At 46.2% G+C, this 20,853-nt stretch overlaps 1 protein-coding gene across 3 annotated transcripts in view; it reads left to right on the top strand.

Annotated features, from left to right (window-relative positions):
* The window catches only part of LOC134909625 (glutathione S-transferase 3-like), a 152,438-nt gene extending 132,535 nt beyond the window's left edge, over positions 1-19,903 (top strand). For all 3 annotated transcript variants that reach the window (XM_063916689.1, XM_063916687.1, XM_063916688.1), the window contains 3 exons: positions 2,932-3,073; positions 11,902-12,027; positions 19,693-19,903. In XM_063916689.1, coding sequence (XP_063772759.1) covers positions 2,932-3,073; positions 11,902-12,027; positions 19,693-19,815 — 391 coding nt within the window. In that variant the 3' untranslated portion in view covers positions 19,816-19,903. The remainder of the gene's footprint in view (positions 1-2,931; positions 3,074-11,901; positions 12,028-19,692) is intronic.
* The last annotated feature ends 950 nt before the right edge of the window (positions 19,904-20,853 follow it).

The following is a 20,853-nucleotide window of genomic DNA, read 5'->3' as shown; positions in this document are numbered from 1 at the left end:
TTATGCATACTGTACAGTATATAGTTAAAATAACATCAATATCAGAAACCTAGTTGTTGTGTACAGCAGACTAGTTCAGCGCTATTTTGAGGGTCATACAGGTGAGGTTGTTCTTCCTACTCCTGTTGCAATGATTTGCTGTATGCAGTTGCGATTATAAGGTAATATGGGCAGATGCTAACCCGTGCAAAAGTGCACCCACTGTGATTATCATTTGCGTACGGCGCCGCATGTTTCCAGAAACATAGCTAACATTGTCGCACATCAGGTCACCACGCAGAGCCTAAGTGCCTTTGAAGATGGGCAGGCAGAGCTGCTTCCCTGGGACGCATAGGCCTCTCCTGTAGCAAGTGTGATCGCAGCTGCTAATGCATGCAGGCCCAGAAAAAGCCTTCCGAACAGCCTGTATTCGTCTGACCACTCTCTGTTACCACCCCCAAACACTGACTACCTGTCACTTTGCGACTAAAATATCACTGCGACCACAGTCACGCTTCACTCGTGCATGTGCTCGAGTTTTCAGATGCATGTGCTCTGCAAAAACATTGGGCGATATGCATACAATAGCCGCTTTGCGTCTGCACCTGCATTATCCCCTTTAAACACTGGGTATGTAGCAAAAGTGAAAGTAAAGCAAGAGAGACCGGGCCTGGGACAGCTGTGCCCCCAGTACCACCCCTGATGGCGGCCCTAGTACCAGTTGGTATTATACCGCACAGTAGTGTAAGTTAGTCACAGTATACCACACAGTAGAGCCCCTTATACGTGTTACGCCACAGTAGAGCCCCTTATACACATTATAGCATAGTAGATCCCTTATATATGTTACCACTGTAGAGCTGCTTATACATGTTACACAACAATACAGCTGCTATGGAAGTAGCTGTATTTAACTATTTACTTGTTCAATTCAAATAAATTAAAAACAAACACACACTATGGGGCTGATTCAATTGTGGCACGCATGAGCGCCTGATCGGAGCAACAATTGAATAGCTCCGATAGATGCACATTCGTTTAGACGGCCAGCAGGGGGCACACGCCACAATTGAATTGACCTTTATATATGACCCCATATAAATGAAAGCACATGCCCCTCTTAAAGAAAAAATAGTGGTGGAGGGTGAGAATAATGTGCAGACTTGCAGCACATAAACATATAATATCTGGACAGATGTAAATTTGCAGCAGTGTTGAATTGCCCCCCAGACCTGATAACTCTCCCAATGCCTCAATAAAAATGTCACAAAACTGCCAACCCCAGACATGATTACACCCTCCACCCCATGCCTCATCCACTACATGTGAAAACGGCTCCCCTTTCGACACATCCGAATGGCTGTGACTGAGCCAGCTGTTCTAGACGCCTCTCTCCCCCCCATCCACTGCATTTTGGGCTGCTGCAGATAAAGCGTACTCTCCCTCCGCACTGCCATGAATCACCAGCAGCATTTTACAGACATGGAGGTGGTCAACCAGGTGAGAGCTGGGGGGAAAGGATGGGGCACACTTTGAGTGGATAGAGAGAGGGGGAGCAGGGAGGGTACAGTTTGCAAATGCTGGGGAGTTTGCCAGGGGCCTAAAAGGCAGAGAAGAGAGAAGCAGATGGGATAAAAAGGAAGTGTATAAGGCAGTGGTTTCCAAACTTTTTGGAATCACGGCACCCTAGAATATCAGAATTTTTTTCACGGCACCCCTAGGCCAAAAATGTATTATTGAGAAATTTAGAAAGAAATATTACATTAAGTAGATTGCGTTTATATGTCATCCTTAGGGTCAGTTGTGTGGTGAGGGACAAGATTTGCTTCTGTTTGGCCACATATTTTATGACTGGCAGCCACCAGCACTGGTTTTGCCTATTATATTGACCATGAATAATTTGAATAGGTCCTGGACCACCAACCCAGGGCACCCCTGCAAGTGTCCCGAGGCACCCCAGGGAGCCACGGCACACAGTTTGGGAACCTCTGGTATAAGGAGAAGAGAAAATTGTTAGGAGGAGTGGTACTGCTGGGTGGAGGGGGGGGAGGAAAGCTGGAGACACATACTTGTGAATATCTGGCTTTGTGTTTATACAGAAACACATACATAGGAAGCCCACACACTTATAATATACATGTGTAAAATATTTACTTTGCCTGATAAATACACGTGCTGCTATTACAGCCTTCCCCCCAACATATTAACTAGGACAGAGCAAGAGCATCAAACTTGCTGGGCTGTGCAGCTGCTGGGGCCGGGATCCGGGACTGCCTAGGTGATGGTTCTTCTCCTCAGTGCCAGGGGTTCAGGCACTGAAGCCACAGCCAAGCTGCACACCAGGTGCTTGTGGGTGTGTAGTACCACACTCTGTCACCCAGCGCTGTGCTGCTGATGGTCCATTATCTTCTCTACTCCCCTGCGGCATTCTGGGAAGGTTTGTAGGGAACAGCTCACCAGCAGCAGCACTGTGTGGAAGGATATGGCTAATGGACATCTGACGTGACACGCAACCAGAGGGGGAGGAGCAAAGTCGGACCATGGGACCCTAAATTTATCCTTGCGGGCTCGCTTCGCTCACCATGCTTCGGGCACGGTGGCTCGCTTCATTCCGCTTGCCACCACATTACTAAAGAGAATGGTTCTTGCACGTGACTAGTGAAAGTGCAGCCACCGGCCTTGCTCCTCCCCATGACGTCAGAGGTCCTTTAGCCCACTAGGATCTAGCATCTAACTTGTGCGGAATGCAATAAATATGGCAGCAGAGGAGAGTGGTCGCCGTCAGATTGTCCAGCACTGATGAGATGCCCTGCTTTCCCGCCCCTAGAATCGGCACTGGTACAACTGCGAATCCTGACTGTAAGACACTGCAGAGTTTGATTACATCTTACAAACATATATATGCTGATAATTAACCTTATATACTTTTGGCTGCTATTGATATCATTTCAGCATTGACATGTATGTAGAGGGATGCTCTGACCTGGCATTACTGGTCATACCAATATTCTTCCTTCCTGAGGCTGATAAGGGGAAACAAAGAGATCTCATCAAAAACAGAGCTGTGAACAGATTCTTTCCAGTATTTAACAAAGTAAGAACTGTTTAAGAAAAGTCCTTACATATTTAAAGTGCACATAATAGATCAGTGTTATTTTTTGCATTGCAGTTCTTAACTTATTCAGATTTGATTATTATTATTTTGTGTTCATATATTTTTTTAGTTGATGCTCCGCATCTTTCAGGAATGTTATTCTTGCCCAATAATGTTATTTGCCTGGTCAATTATCTAATTAGCAGCGATGTGAGGTCATGAATGGTAATAAAAAAATAATAATAATTGCAAAGTGAATCACAGCGGGCTGTGGATGAGAGAGAGACTATCAAAAGGACTAGAGTCAATAGGACATATGGAGAACAGTCAGTAGGTCGACAGTGTCAAAAAGTCAATATGTTCCAAAAGTCGACATGACAATGGTCGACACACACATGATTGACTTTTTTTTTTTCATGTTTTTTAAACTTATGCTGAATTTATTATCCATGTCACAAACTATTACCTTTTAGTAACCTTGTGGCGAGCGAACAGCCTGTGAGGGAACATGATCATCCCTAATTTGGGTGATATCATTTATGGTTAAACATACAAAGTGTCACCCGAAGAAAACCAAAAAAAGTTGTGTTGACTCTTTTGTGTCGACCTTTTTACCCCGTCAACCTTTTGACCCTGTTGACATTTTGTACCTGTTGCCCTTTTGACTGTCTGACCTGTTAATCATCACCCAATCACCGCTTTCTTCGAGCGTAGACCATAGTTAAATACTAGTAAATATAAAATGGAGTCAATAACCATTAATAATAAGAAAGTAATATATATTTATTGTAAAATTACCCCAAATGTAGTTCTTCCACCAATATAAACACTGATGTCAAAAGATTCCAGAAATGCCCTAAGACATGACTCCTGTCATATCATATTCTGGTGTGAATTAATTTAGGGTGTAGGCTCAGACCATAAAAATTTCCGAGAATCTTTCAGTGAACATTTTATAGCATGTGTGCTATGAAATAAACATCTTAAGTAGGATTTTACTTTCTACTGTACTTTACCAGAAAATCATGAAATGTGTGCATATTGTAGAAAATTGTGTATTTATTAGAGATGAGCGGATTCGGTTTTACTCGGTTTTACTCGGTTCTCAAAACCGAATCTTATTGGCTCACGGATGTCACGTGTTTTGGATAGCCAATAAGATTCGGTTTTGAGAACCGAGTAAAACCGAATCCGCTCATCTCTAGTATTTATGACATATATATGTGAAATATAATGAAAAGATCATATTTTTAGACTCTACAGTGGACCTTTTATAGCATGAATTAATGATGGTAACAGTATAGCCTAGACCAGAGGTTCTCAAATCTATTCCTCAAGTAACACCAACATGTCATGTTTGAGGATTTCTTTAATCATGCACAGGTGAGTTAGTCTATTTTGCTGGGTCAGTAATTATCCCCCCTGTTTCCACTAAAGATATCCACAAAACATCAACTGTTATTGGCACTTAAGGGTTGTGGTTGAGAACCCCTGTCCTAGTTCAACATTGCCAGGATGAGAAACATGCTAGGAAAAAAAAAAAAGATTTTACTCACCGGTAAATCTATTTCTCGTAGTCCGTAGTGGATGCTGGGAACTCCGTAAGGTCCATGGGGAATAGCGGCTCCGCAGGAGACTGGGCACAACTAAAGAAAGCTTTAGGACTACCTGGTGTGCACTGGCTCCTCCCACTATGACCCTCCTCCAGACCTCAGTTAGGATACTGTGCCCGGAAGAGCTGACACAATAAGGAAAGGATTTGGAATCCCGGGTAAGACTCATACCAGCCACATCAATCACACCGTATAACTCGTGATATTATACCCAGTTAACAGTATGAAATATAACTGAGCCTCAGTAACAGATGGCTCATAACAATAACCCTTTAGTTAGGCAATAACTATATACAAGTATTGCAGACAATCCGCACTTGGGACTGGCGCCCAGCATCCACTACGGACTATGAGAAATAGATTTACCGGTGAGTAAAATCTTATTTTCTCTGACGTCCTAGTGGATGCTGGGAACTCCGTAAGGACCATGGGGATTATACCAAAGCTCCCAAACGGGCGGGAGAGTGCGGATGACTCTGCAGCACCGAATGAGCAAACTCAAGGTCCTCCTCAGCCAGGGTATCAAACTTGTAGACTTTTGCAAAAATGTTTGAACCCGACCAAGTAACAGCTCGGCAAAGTTGTAAAGCCGAGACCCCTCGGGCAGCCGCCCAAGAAGAGCCCACTTTCCTCGTGGAGTGGGCTTTTACAGATTTAGGGTGCGGCAGTCTAGCCGCAGAATGTGCAAGTTGAATCGTGCTACAGATCCAGCGAGCAATAGTCTGCTTAGAAGCAGGAGCACCCAGCTTGTTGGGTGCATACAGGATAAATAGCGAGTCAGTTTTCCTGACTCCAGCCGTCCTGGAAACATATATTTTCAGGGCCCTGACTACGTCCAGTAACTTGAAGTCCTCCAAGTCCCACGTAGCCGCAGGCACCACAATAGGTTGGTTCACATGAAAAGCTGATACCACCTTAGGAAGGAATTGGGAACGAGTCCTCAATTCCGCCCTATCCATATGAAAACCAGATAAGGGCTTTTGCATGACAAAACCGCCAATTCTGATACACAAAAAGCAGAATAAGACAGCGCTTCTCACTTTGTATGAATTAGATTCCTTTTACTTTTAAGTATACACAATTAATACAGTAAGATACCGGCCAGTATTAATATACACATTCAATTTAAAAAATACACAATAAAAACAATTGAAAAAGACTAAGAAATTTTATCTAGAGCGCATTGGTGTTATCCAAACAAGATCCATATATATTATATGGCATAATCCCAATGACGCTTTAAATAAACAATCAGTTTAATTAAATAGTCAAAACTATTTTTAACTCTACACACTCTGATTATTAAAACCACGTCTAATTAATACTAGATGTCAGGGACGTGCGGTGAGCTAAATGGCTCAGGAGGCACTGGCTAACCCCAAAGCCAGATTTATACACAATATATGAGCCAATGGGTACATCTGGGCATTATACACAGGTGCAGCAATATAAACTCCTTGAAATCTGGTGAGTTTTGATTAGAGATGTGTGGAGAGGATACACAGGTGAGGCACTGCCTCCCCTGCCATAGACTTTTTACTCCAGAGTTTGGGCTATAAAAATGATTAGAATAATGCAAAGAAGATATTTCAAACAAATTATCAGTGTTTTTCATATATTTTATTCAGTCAATACTCTGGTTTAAACGTAAGTATGACAAAAAAGGCTCTGCCTCACCCCACCGCACGTCACTGCTAGATGTTAATAAAGCAAGCAGCTGGTAGTTAGTGATAAAAGTCCGCATATGCAAAGGATAAAGAGTTAGACAGGCGAGTAATTAATCCAGCAAGCAGCAGATGGTTAATTGTATAGTCCGCATATGCCAGTGGTTAAGCAAACGAGTATTTTGTGAGCAGAGATGATTGCTTAGAATCCATCCATACTATAGGCAGTTTTTTAGTATGTTTTGTAAGTTGTTAGTATACTGGCAATCTCAGTTTAGATGATCACAAAACAATTGCATAAATGGCAGGTTGAACACTATAGTCCCAAATCCACCTTAGAGTACAGTTAGCTATGTACCCAAATTTGTACCTCTCCTAAATATAGTGTGGGCGTTGCAGCCTCATCCCAGGAGTATAGTGGATAGTGGAGACTCTATGCAGCGTGTTCTTTTCAGATGTCTCTCCTCCGTATTACCAGCAATTGCCTCTCCTCCGTATTACCAGCAGTAAGACCTTCAATACTGCAGCAGGTAATATATGGTTTTTAGCCAGATATGAGTTTCCAAACGCGTTTCTCCGCCTACCCTCCGGTCTCAGCGGCTTCCTCAGTGTATGAATAAATTCTGATACACGCCTGGCCGACGCCAAGGCCAACAGCATGACCACTTTCCACGTGAGGTATTTTAGCTCTACGGATTTAAGTGGCTCAACCCAATGCGACTTCAGGAAATCCAACACCACGTTGAGATCCCACGGTGCCACTAGAGGCACAAACGGGGGCTGAATATGCAGCACTCCCTTAACAAAAGTCTGAACTTCAGGCAGTGAAGCCAGTTCTTTTTTGAAGATAATGTACAGAGCCGAAATCTGGACCTTAATGGAACCCAATTTTAGGCCCTTAGTCACTCCTGACTGTAGGAAGTGCAGAAATCGACCCAGTTGAAATTCCTCCGTTGGGGCCTTCCTGGCCTCACACCAAGCAATATATTTTTGCCATATGCGGTGTTTTTCGATCACATCTTTCCTAGCCTCAATCAGCGTAGGAATGACTTCCTCCGGAATGCCTTTTTCCTTTAGGATCCGGTGTTCAACCGCCATGCCGTCAAACACAGCCGTGGTAAGTCTTGGAACAGGCAGGGCCCCTGCTGCAGCAGGTCCTGTCTGAACGGCAGAGGCCATGGGTCCTCTGAGATCATTTCTTGAAGTTCTGGGTACCAAGCTCTTCTTGGCCAATCCGGAACCACGAGTATAGTTCTTACTCCTCTCCGTCTTAGTATTCTCAGTACCTTGGGTATGAGAGGCAAAGGAAGGAACACATACACTGACTGGTACACCCACGGTGTTACCAGAGCGTCCACAGCTATCGCCTGAGGGTCCCTTGACCTGGCGTAATATCTTTTTAGCTTTTTGTTGAGGCGGGACGCCATCATGTCCACCTGTGGCCTTTCCCAATGGTGTACAATCATTTGGAAGACTTCTGGATGAAGTCCCCACTCTCCCGGGTGGAGGTCGTGCCTGCTGAGAAAGTCTGCTTCCCAGTTGTCCACTCCGGGAATGAACACTGCTGACAGTGCTAACCCATGATTTTCCGCCCATCGGAAAATCCTTGTGGCTTCTGCCATCACCATCCTGCTTCTTGTGCCGCCCTGCTGGTTTACATGGGCGACCGCCGTGATGTTGTCTGACTGGATCAGCACCGGCTGGTGTTGAAGCAGGGGTCTAGCCTGATTTAGGGCATTGTGAATGGCCCTTAGTCCCAGAATATTTATGTGTAGGGAAGTCTCCTGACATGACCATAGTCCTTGGAAGTTTCTTCCCTGTGTGACTGCCCCCCCAGCCTCGAAGGCTGGCATCCGTGGTCACCAGGACCCAATCCTGTATGCCGAATCTGCGGCCCTCTAGAAAATGAGCACTCTGCAGCCACCACAACAGCGACACCCTGGCCCTTGGGGACAGGGTTATCAGCCGATGCATCTGAAGATCCGACCCGGACCACTTGTCCAACAGATCCCACTGGAAGATCCTTGCATGGAACCTGCCGAATGGAATTTCTTCGTAAGAAGCTACCATCTTTCCCAGGACTCGCGTGCATTGATGCACCGACACCTGTATTTGTATTAGGAGGTCTCTGACTAGAGATGACAACTCCTTGGCCTTCTCCTCCGGGAGAAACCCTTTTTCCTGTTCTGTGTCCAGAACCATACCCAGGAACAGTAGACGCGTCGTAGGAACCAGCTGCGACTTTGGACTATTCAGAATCCAGCCGTGCTGTTGTAGCACTTCCCGAGATAGTGCTACTCCGATGAACAACTGCTCCCTGGACCTCGCCTTTATAAGGAGATCGTCCAAGTACGGGATAATTAGAACTCCCTTTTTTTTTTTTTTTTGAAGGAGTATCATCATTTCGGCCATTACCTTGGTAAATACCCTCGGTGCCGGGGACAGACCAACGGCAACGTCTGGAATTGGTAATGACAGTCCTATACCACAATTTTGAGGTACTCCTGGTGAGGAGGGTAAATGGGGACATGCAGGTAAGCATCCTTGATGTCCAGTGATACCATGTAATCCCCTTCGTCCAGGCTTGCAATAACCGCCCTGAGCGATTCCATTTTGAACTTGAACCTTCGTATATAAGTGTTCAAGGATTTCAATTTTAGAATGGGTCTCACCGAACCGTCTGGTTTCGGTACCACCAACATTGTGGAATAGTAACCCCGGCTTTGTTGAAGGAGGGGTACCTTGATTATCACCTGCTGGAAGTACAGCTTGTGAATTGCCGCCAGTACTACCTCTCCTCGAGGGCAGCAGGCAAGGCTGATTTGAGGTAACGGCGAGGGGGAGTCGCCTCGAACTCCAGCTTGTATCCCTGTGATACTACTTGCAGAACCCAGGGATCCACCTGTGAGCGAGCCCACTGGTCGCTGAAGTTCCCGAGACGCGCCCCCACCGCACCTGGCTCCACCTGTGGAGCCCCAGCGTGATGCGGTGGACTCAGAGGAAGCGGGGGAAGGTTTTTGATCCTGGGAACTGGCTGTCTGGTGCAGCTTTTTCCCTCTTCCCTTGTCTCTGTGCAGAAAGGAAGCGCCTTTGACCCGCTTGCTTTTCTGAAGCCGAAAGGACTGTACCTTATAATACGGTGCTTTCTTAGGCTGTGAGGAAACTTGAGGTAAATTTTTTCCTTCCCAGCTGTTGCTGTGGATATGAGGTCCCAGAGACCATCCCCAAACAATTCCTCACCCTTATTAGGCAGAATCTTCATGTGCCTTCTAAAGTCAGCATCGCCTGTCCACTGCCGGGTCCCTAATACCCTCCTGGCAGAATGGACATTGCATTAATTCTGGATGCCAGCCGGCAAATATCCCTCTGTGCATCCCTCATATATAAGATGACGTCTTTAATATGCTCTATGGTTAGCAAATAGTATCCCTGTCCTAACAGGGTAATAGACCACGCTGTAGCAGCACTTTCCATGCTGAGGCAATTGCAGGTCTCAGTATAGTACCTGAGTGTGTATATACAGACTTCAGGATAGCCTCCTGCTTTTTATCAGCAGGCTCCTTCAAAGTGGCCGTATTCTGAGACGGCAGTGCCACCTTTTTTGACAAACGTGTGAGCGCCTTATCCACCCTAGGGGATATCTCCCAACGTGACCTATCCTCTGGCGGGAAAGGGTACGCCATCAGTAACTTTTTAGAAATTACCAGTTTCTTATCGGGGGAACCCACGCTTCTTCACACACTTCATTCACTCATCTGATGGGGGAACAAAACACTGTCTGCTTTTTCTCCCCAAACATAAAACCCCTTTTTTTTGGTACCTGGGTTAATGTCAGAAATGTGTAACACATTTTTCATTGCCGAGATCATGCAACGGATGTTCCTAGTGGATTGTGTATATGTCTCAACCTCGTCGACACTGGAGTCAGACTCCGTGTCGACATCTGTGTCAGCCATCTGAGGTAGCGGGCGTTTTTGAGCCCCTGATGGCCTTTGAGACGCCTGGGCAGGCGCGGGTTGAGAAGCCGGCTGTCCCACAGCTGTTACGTCATCCAGCCTTTTATGTAAGGAGTTGACACTGTCGGTTAATACCTTCCACCTATCCATCCACTCTGGTGTCGGCCCCACAGTGGGCGACATCACATTTATCGGCATCTGCTCCGCCTCCACATAAGCCTCCTCATCAACCATGTCGACACAGCCGTACCGACACACCGCACACACACACAGGGAATGCTCTGACTGGGGACAGGACCCCACAAAGTCCTTTGGGGAGACAGAGAGAGAGTATGCCAGCACACACCAGAGCGCTATATAATGCAGGGATTCACACTACCCACAGTGATTTTTCCCTTATAGCTGCTATAATACACAGATTTGCGCCTAAATTTAGTGCCCCCCCTCTCTTTTTAACCCTTTGAGCCTGAAAACTACAGGGGAGAGCCTGGGGAGCTGTCTTCCAGCTGCACTGTGAAGAGAAAATGGCGCCAGTGTGCTGAGGGAGATAGCCCCGCCCCTTTTTCGGCTGACTTTTTTCTCCCGCTTTTTTATGGATCCTGGCAGGGGTATTTTACACATATATAGCCTCTAGGACTATATATTGTGCTTATTTTGCCAGACAAGGTGTTAATATTGCTGCTCAGGGCGCCCCCCCCAGCGCCCTGCACCCATCAGTGACCGGAGTGTGAGGTGTGCACGAGGAGCAATGGCGCACAGCTGCAGTGCTGTGCGCTACCTTGTTGAAGACCGAAGTCTTCTGCCGCCGATTTTCAGGACCATCTTCATGCTTCAGGCTCTGTAAGGGGGACGGCGGCGCGGCTCCAGGACCGGACGATCGAGGTCGGGTCCTGTGTTCGATCCCTCTGGAGCTAATGGTGTCCAGTAGCCTAAGAAGCCCAAGCTATCTCCAGTTAGGTAGGTTCGCTTCTTCTCCCCTTAGTCCCTCGCTGCAGTGAGTCTGTTGCCAGCAGATCTCACTGAAAATAAAAAACCTAAAATATACTTTCTTTTCTAGGAGCTCAGGAGAGCCCCTAGTGTGCATCCAGCTCGAGCCGGGCACAGATTCTAACTGAGGTCTGGAGGAGGGTCATAGTGGGAGGAGCCAGTGCACACCAGGTAGTCCTAAAGCTTTCTTTAGTTTTGCGGAGCCGCTATTCCCCATGGTCCTTACGGAGTTCCCAGCATCCACTAGGACGTCAGAGAAAAGGGGTGGTCTTCTGTATGCCGGCGGTCGGGCTCCCGGCGCTCAGTATACCGGCGCCGGGAGCCCGACAGCCGGCATACCGACACTTATTTTCCCTCGTGGGGGTCCACGACCCCCATAGAGGGAGAATAAAATAGTGTGGCGCGCGTAGCGCGCCACCGTGCCCGTAGCGTGGCGAGCGCAGCGAGCCCGCAAGGGGCTCATTTGCGCTCGCCACGCTGTCGGTAAGCCGGCGGTCGGGCTCCCGGCGCCGGGATGCTGGTCGCCGGGAGCCCGACCGCCGGCCAGCCGTAGTGAACCCGAGAAAAGTGTATGCTCTTCATTTATTTTTTTACTTTTATCATTTCAGGCCTTAGAAAACGAAAAATTTCTAGTCGGAAACCAGTTAAGTTTTGCAGATGTGCAGCTTCTAGAGGTGATATTGATGGTGGAAGAGATCCATGGTGACATCCTACAGAACTTTCCGAACTTACAGGTAAGAATTGCACGCAATGTTTGACCATATGGCAATTTTTGTATTGCTGCATCCCCAGGTGACCACGCATGCGGTGTATCCCTTTTAAGGAGATCTGGAACCAGCGAGTGTTATGTCTGCTTGGCAACTCCACATTTATGTATGTCACCTAAACAGTTCAAATTATATCTAGTTTACCTGTTGGAAACCTTAACTGGAGGCAAGTGGTGCCTTATTGGACAGGCAAGTGTTGTAACTTGGATCAGTGGCTAGTGTTGCCACCTGCTTACTGTATGTATGCTATTAGACAGGACTGTCTGTTCTATTTGTATGGTGATCGAATCACCTAATTGTTAGTGGCACAGTTTGACGATCAGCTGATGTCTCAACATTTTGCATCCTCTGACCCTATATATGAGCTGGTTGGTGGAAACCTACACTGTTAATCTATGCTATTAGTGTGCCCACAAATGGTTCTGCAACAGTTCTCATTGCAAGGAGATGACTTTTCTGTTAGCAGGTGCACACTCACCTCACCTCTACTGAGCTCCATTACATGGTACATTGTATGCAGTTACAGCGCAACTGACAATAAGACTCCTGGAACAATAGGACATCTCCTGCTATCCTGGGAGGGTGGACAATTATCCTGGATTCACATTTGCGGCATCTGCAAGTTTGGAGCTTTGCAGTGGAAGGGCTCTGGGCTTCCTCACCAGTCTCTTCCACCTGTGTGTACTCCTCCCTGGCTAAGTGCCCGAATACTCTCTCTCACCAAGTCAGCAGCTGGTGTGTCTCTACAGAGCTCCTTTACAATAGTAACTTTATAGCATTCTATTTTTCTTTTAAATTACAAATTTCTATTTCTCTGACGTCCTAGTGGATGCTGGGGACTCCGTCAGGACCATGGGGATTAGCGGCTCCGCAGGAGACAGGGCACAAAAATAAAGCTTTAGGATCAGGTGGTGTGCACTGGCTCCTCCCCCTATGACCCTCCTCCAAGCCTCAGTTAGGTTTTTGTGCCCGTCCGAGCAGGGTGCAATCTAGGTGGCTCTCCTAAAGAGCTGCTTAGAAAAAGTTTTTAGGTTTTTTATTTTACAGTGAGTCCTGCTGGCAACAGGCTCACTGCAACGAGGGACTTAGGGAAGAAGAAGTGAACTCACCTGCGTGCAGGATGGATTGGCTTCTTAGGCTACTGGACACCATTAGCTCCAGAGGGATCGAACACAGGCCCAGCCATGGAGTCCGGTCCCGGAGCCGCGCCGCCGACCCCCTTGCAGATGCCGAAAAGTGAAGAGGTCCAGGAACCGGCGGCAAAAGACTTTTTAGTCTTCATGAGGTAGCGCACAGCACTGCAGCTGTGCGCCATTGTTGTCACACACTTCACACCAGCGGTCACTGAGGGTGCAGGGCGCTGTGGGGAGCGCCCTGGGCAGCAATGAAATACCTATACTGGCTAAAAGATACATCACATATAGCCCCTGGGGCTATATGGATGTATTTAACCCCTGCCAGGTCTCAGAAAAACGGGAGAAGAAGCCCGTCGAAAAGGGGGCGGGGCCTATTCTCCTCAGCACACAGCGCCATTTTCCCTCACAGAAATGCTGGTGGGAAGGCTCCCAGGCTCTCCCCTGCACTGCACTACAGAAACAGGGTTAAAACAGAGAGGGGGGGCACTTATTTGGCAATATGATTATATATATTAAGATGCTATAAGGGAAAAACACTTATATAAAGGTTGTCCCTGTATAATTATAGCGTTTTGGTGTGTGCTGGCAAACTCTCCCTCTGTCTCTCCAAAGGGCTAGTGGGGTCCTGTCCTCTATCAGAGCATTCCCTGTGTGTGTGCTGTGTGTCGGTACGTGTGTGTCGACATGTATGAGGACGATGTTGGTGAGGAGGCGGAGCAATTGCCTGTAATGGTGATGTCACTCTCTAGGGAGTCGACACCGGAATGGATGGCTTATTTAAGGAATTACGTGATAATGTCAACACGCTGCAAGGTCGGTTGACGACATGAGACGGCCGGCAAACCAATTAGTACCTGTCCAGGCGTCTCAAACACCGTCAGGGGCGTTAAAACGTCTTTTTACCTCAGTCGGTCGACACAGACACAGACACGGACACTGACTCCAGTGTCGACGGTGAAGAAACAAACGTATTTTTCTTTTAGGGCCACACGTTACTTGTTAAGGGCAATGAAGGAGGTGTTACATATTTCTGATACTACAAGTACCACAAAAAAGGGTATTTTGTGGAGTGTGAAAAAACTACCTGTAGTTTTTCCTGAATCAGATAAATTAAATGAAGTGTGTGATGATGCGTGGGTTTCCCCCGATAGAAAATTATTGGCGGTATACCCTTTCCCGCCAGAAGTTAGGGCGCGTTGGGAAACACCCCTTAGGGTGGATAAGGCGCTCACACGATTATCAAAACAAGTGGCGGTACCGTCTCCAGATAGGGCCGCCCTCAAGGAGCCAGCTGATAGGAGGCTGGAAAATATCCTAAAAAGTATATACACACATACTGGTGTTATACTGCGACCAGCGATCGCCTCAGCCTGGATGTGCAGCGCTGGGGTGGCTTGGTCGGATTCCCTGACTGAAAATATTGATACCCTTGACAGGGACAGTATTTTACTGACTATAGAGCATTTAAAGGATGCATTTCTATATATGCGAGATGCACAGAGGGATATTTGCACTCTGGCATCAAGAGTAAGTGCGATGTCCATATCTGCCAGAAGTTGTTTATGGACACGACAGTGGTCAGGTGATGCAGATTCCAAACGGCACATGGAAGTATTGCCGTATAAAGGAGAAAAAGACAACGTCTTTTCAGCCTCAGTCCTTTCGTCCCCATAAGGGCAAGCGGTCAAAAGGCCAGTCATATCTGCCATGGGATAGAGGAAAGGGAAGAAGACTGCAGCAGGCAGCCCATTCCCAGGAACAGAAGCCCTCCATCGCTTCTGCCAAGTCCTCAGCATGACGCTGGGGCCGTACAAGCGGACTCAGGTGCGGTGGGGGGTCGTCTCAAGAGTTTCAGCACGCAGTGGGCTCACTCGCAAGTGGACCCCTGGATCCTACAAGTCGTATCCCAGGGGTACAGATTGGAAGTTCGAGACGTCTCCCCCTCGCAGGTTCCTGAAGTCTGCTTTACCAACGTCTCCCTCCGACAGGGAGGCAGTAGTGGAAACAATTCACAAGCTGTATTCCCAGCAGGTGATAATCAAAGTACCCCTCCTACAACAAGGAAAGGGGTATTATTCCACACTATATTGTGGTACTGAAGCCAGACGGCTCGGTGAGACCTATTCTAAATCTGAAATATTTGAACACTTACATAAAAAGGTTCAAATCAAGATGGAGTCACTCAGAGCAGTGATAGCGAACCAGGAAAAAGGGGACTATATGGTGTCCCGGGACAGATGCTTACCTCCATGTCCCAATTTGCCCTTCTCACCAAGGGTACCTCAGGTTCGTGGTACAGAACTGTCACTATCAGTTTCAGACGCTGCCGGTTGGATTGTCCACGGCACCCCGGGTCCTTACCAAGGTAATGGCCGAAATGATGATTCTTCTTCAAAGAAAATGGACGATCTCCTGATAAGGGCAAGGTCCAGAGAACAGTTGGAGGTCGGAGTAGCACTATCTCAAGTAGTTCTACGACAGCACGGGTGGATTCTAAATATTCCAAAACCGCAGCTGTTTCCGACGACACGTCTGCTATTCCTAGGGATGATTCTGGACACAGTCCAGAAAAAGGTGTTTCTCCCGGAGAAGAAAGCCAGGGAGTTATCCGAGCTAGTCAGGAACCTCCTAAAACCAGGAAAAGTGTCAGTGCATCATTGCACAAGGGTCCTGGGAAAAATGGTGGCTTCTTACGAAGCGATTCCATTCGGCAGATTTCACGCAAGAACTTTTCAGTGGGATCTGCTGGACAAATGGTCCGGATCGCATCTGCAGATGCATCAGCGGATAACCTTATCGCCACGGACAAGGGTGTCTCTTCTGTGGTGGTTGCAGAGTGCTCATCTGTTAGAGGGCCGCAGATTCGGCATACAGGACTGGGTCCTGGTGACCACGGATGCCAGTCTGAGAGGCTGGGGAGCGGTCACACAGGGAAGAAACTTCCAGGGAGTATGGTCAAGCCTGGAGATGTCTCTTCACATAAATATACTGGAGCTAAGAGCGATTTACAATGCTCTAAGCCTGGCAAAACCCCTGCTTCAGGGTCAGCCGGTGTTGATCCAGTCGGACAACATCACGGCAGTCGCCCACGTAAACAGACAGGGCGGCACAAGAAGCAGGAGAGCAATGGCAGAAGCTGCAAGGATTCTTCGCTGGGCGGAAGATCATGTGATAGCACTGTCAGCAGTGTTCATTCCGGGAGTGGACAACTGGGAAGCAGACTTCCTCAGCAGACACGATCTACACCCGGGAGAGTGGGGACTTCATCCAGAAGTCTTCCACATGATTGTGAACCGTTGGGAAAAACCAAAGGTGGATATGATGGCGTCTCGCCTCAACAAAAAACTGGACAGGTATTGCGCCAGGTCAAGAGACCCTCAGGCAATAGCTGTGGACGCTCTGGTAACACCGTGGGTGTTCCAGTCAGTGTATGTGTTTCCTCCTCTACCTCTCATACCAAAAGTACTGAGAATTATACGGCAAAGGGGAGTAAGAACGATACTTGTGGCTCCGGATTGGCCAAGAAGAACTTGGTACCCGGAACTTCAGGAGATGCTCACGGAAGATCCGTGGCCTCTACTTCTAAGACGGGACCTGCTTCAGCAGGGACCGTGTCTATTCCAAGACTTACCGCGGCTGCGTTTGACGGCATGGCGGTTGAACGCCGAATTCTAAGGGAAAAAGGCATTCCGGAAGAGGTCATTCCTACACTGGTAAAAGCCAGGAAGGAGGTGACTGCACAACATTATCACCGCATTTGGAGAAAATATGTTGCGTGGTGTGAGGCCAGGAAGGCCCCCACGGAGGAATTTCAATTGGGTCGATTCCTACATTTCCTGCAAACAGGATTGTCTATGGGCCTCAAATTGGGGTCCATTAAGGTTCAAATTTCGGCCCTGTCGATTTTCTTCCAGAAAGAATTGGCTTCAGTTCCTGAAGTCCAGACTTTTGTAAAAGGAGTACTACATATACAGCCCAGGTTGTGCCCCCAGTGGCTCCGTGGGACCTTAATGTAGTTTTGGATTTTCTCAAATCCCATTGGTTTGAGCCACTCAAATCGGTGGATTTGAAATATCTTACATGGAAAGTAACCATGCTACTGGCCCTGGCTTCAGCCAGGAGAGTGTCAGAATTGGCGGCTTTATCGTATAAAAGCCCATATCTGATTTTCCATTCGGACAGGGCAGAACTGCGGAAGCGTCCTCAGTTTCTGCCTAAGGTGGTGTCAGCGTTTCACCTGAACCAGCCTATTGTGGTGCCTGCGGCTACTAGCGATTTGGAGGATTCCAAGTTGCTGGACGTTGTCAGGGCATTGAAAATATATATTTCAAGGACGGCTGGAGTCAGAAAATCTGACTCGCTGTTTATACTGTATGCACCCAACAAGCTGGGTGCTCCTGCTTCTAAGCAGACGATTGCTCGTTGGATTTGTAGCACAATTCAACTTGCACATTCTGTGGCAGGCCTGCCACAGCCTAAATCTGTCAAGGCCCATTCCACAAGGAAGGTGGGCTCATCCTGGGCGGCTGCCCGAGGGGTCTCGGCATTACAACTCTGCCGAGCAGCTACGTGGTCGGGGGAGAACACGTTTGTAAAATTCTACAAATTTGATACCCTGGCTAAAGAGGACCTGGAGTTCTCTCATTCGGTGCTGCAGAGTCATCCGCACTCTCCCGCCCGTTTGGGAGCTTTGGTATAATCCCCATGGTCCTGACGGAGTCCCCAGCATCCACTAGGACGTCAGAGAAAATAAGATTTTACTTACCGATAAATCTATTTCTCGTAGTCTGTAGTGGATGCTGGGCGCCCATCCCAAGTGCGGATTGTCTGCAATACTTGTACATAGTTATTGTTAAAAAAAAAAAAAAACGGGTTGTTATTGTTGTGAGCCGTCTGTTCAGAGGCTCCTACGGTTGTCATACTGTTAACTGGGTTCAGATCACAAGTTGTACGGTGTGATTGGTGTGGCTGGTATGAGTCTTACCCGGGATTCAAAATCCTTCCTTATTGTGTACGCTCGTCCGGGCACAGTATCCTAACTGAGGCTTGGAGGAGGGTCATAGGGGGAGGAGCCAGTGCACACCACCTGATCCTAAAGCTTTATTTTTGTGCTCTGTCTCCTGCGGAGCCGCTAATCCCCATGGTCCTGACGGAGTCCCCAGCATCCACTACGGACTACGAGAAATAGATTTATCGGTAAGTAAAATCTTATTTTTACTTTATTGTGGATAATATCACTGAATACTAACTTCCTATTGTGTTATTTGATTTCTATTTTAGCACTATTCTGCATGTCTATATATGCATATGTTTTTAAAATAAACATGTAATTCTAATTTAATATATTCATTTTTGTCAGACAGACCCTCTGCCTTTATATATATTTTTTTTTTTATTGAAATATATATATTGGACTTATATTTTACTGTGCTTCCTTTTTTATTTTACTCAGAACTTTTATGGACACTATTTTATTAACTAATTATGTTATGTACTTTTTATTAACATTTAAAAATAAATTGATGTGGAAAAGTATCAGAAGGTTTATATTTGCAGCCTGAAAGTAGCTGACCGTTTTATTCTCCTGTTTCTCTGTAATGTGGCAGAATATAATTTATTTATTTATTTATTTATTTTACAAAAATAATAATAAAATGCCAGCATATAGTAAATAGCGCTGGTAGGAATATGCTGGCTCTAGATGAGAAATTGTTAATAAGTAAATAAAGAATAGTATTTTTCTTGTAGTTAGTTGCACAGGATGTTTGCCTTTTTAGTGGTGCAGAAAATCTTATTGCCGTTACAGTAGACCAGGGAAATTACTGAGTTCTTAACTTAATGTGTACTTTCCATACATTTTGTATACAAACTGCCAATCAGTGCTGATAACTCTCAGAATTATATGTTTCACCTGCCAGTGCAGGATACACCCCATGGCTAGAGCTTGACACACCCATAGGAGCAGGAAACGCCCTGTCATTCATTGCCCTGCGGCAATCTCCTTGAAACTATTTAAAAAAAAGCATGAGGCAACTTCTCCACTGGCACCCTTCTCCTCTCTTATCACTGCTTCATACATCTGCCCCAAAGTGTATTACCTGTATTCAGTATTTTCTGATATTACTGTGTAAAAATACATGTGAAAATATATCCATGAATCAACCATTACCAGTCTGTATTTGTCCATGAAAGTAGACAATGTTAGGTGTTTCTGTGGAGCTTGAAAACTTTTATTCATTTTGCGTGTTCTACACTTTGATTCACAACATTCTTTATGCACAATAGAATAATCAAAATAGTAAATATCATTTAAATGGTTGTAGAGATGTTTGATATTCAGGTCTGTGTTTATGTGTATACTCATTTCAGTGAGTTTTATTTGATAGTATTGCAGGAACAAAATTAAGAAAAATAAACAAAGACCAACTAAAACGTTTTGGCCCGACTGTTTCTTTGTCACATTGATAACATTCTTCTATTATTTTACACTTTTCAGGCTTTTAAAAAAAGTACTAGCGAGATCCCAACAATTAAGAAGTTCCTGCAGCCGGGGAGTCAGAGGAAGCCGATGGCAGATGCAGTGTATGTGGACACCGTGAAGAAAATTATTTACAGCTGAAGTTTGCTAACATACTTGCTAGGAAAGTGATGTATGCCATGAAATTTGCATATTACATATGTAAAATAAAATTCCTATGTTAATATTTTCTGGTCTACTTTTTTTTTTTTTTTAAAGAAAAAGTGAAAATCTCATCTCTACAATATTTCCCCCCAAACAGTTATACATAGAAGTTGTCCATTTTATCTCCATCCATTAGTACAACCTCCCTGTGTAACAATGCAGTGGAAACACCCCCCCCCCCCCCCCCCCCCCATTTGCACCAGTTCTCACACTGGGCTAGATGCATCAGCGTTTGGAAAGTGATAAAATTGAGAGTGATAAACTACCAGCAAATCAGCTACTAACTGCCATTTTTCAAACAGAGCCTGTGACATGGCAATTTTTTCACTCTCCATTTTATCACTTTCCAAGCAATGATGCATCTAGCCCAATGAATGCTGTCCCAGCCCCCCAGCACAGTTTTACACTACAGAAGGTGATTGCAGTATGAACCTCAGGCTTCGGAGAAAAAATAAATTCTGTGTCAGGGGTGTTCAGACTGGATCCAATTTTATGTATGCAGACATGCTCGTTTATATGTAAATGTCTGAACAATTAGTGGCTGAGATACATTTAACCCTTAAGAGCAGTACACACAGGGAGAGAGGTGTGCTGAGCGATCTGTCACAGAACGCTCAGCACACATTTCTCCCCCTGCTCAGCACAGCGCGATGTGTGCTGAGTGAGGGGGGACGCTAATTTCACCCAGCGGGTGAAATGAGCGATGTGCTAGATTGTGCCTGCATGCAGGCACAATCTAGCACCGGCGAAAGCGACGCGAGGGGCAGCGCATCGCTATCGCTGTGGGGCATACACACGAGAGATCCATGCTTAAAATCTAAGCAAACTAGTCAGATTGTTTAGATTTTAAGAACGGATCTCTCCGTGTGTACCCCCCCTTTAGAAAATATGTATTTACATAGAGAAAAATAAACAGTTCTGGTTACCAGAGGTTCCAACTATACCGATTTAGCAGGTACAGTAACATTTTTTTCT

The sequence above is a fragment of the Pseudophryne corroboree genome, chromosome 4 (assembly GCF_028390025.1).
Source record: "Pseudophryne corroboree isolate aPseCor3 chromosome 4, aPseCor3.hap2, whole genome shotgun sequence".
NCBI lineage: Eukaryota > Metazoa > Chordata > Amphibia > Anura > Myobatrachidae > Pseudophryne > Pseudophryne corroboree.
This window is presented reverse-complemented; position numbering and strand designations above follow the sequence as displayed.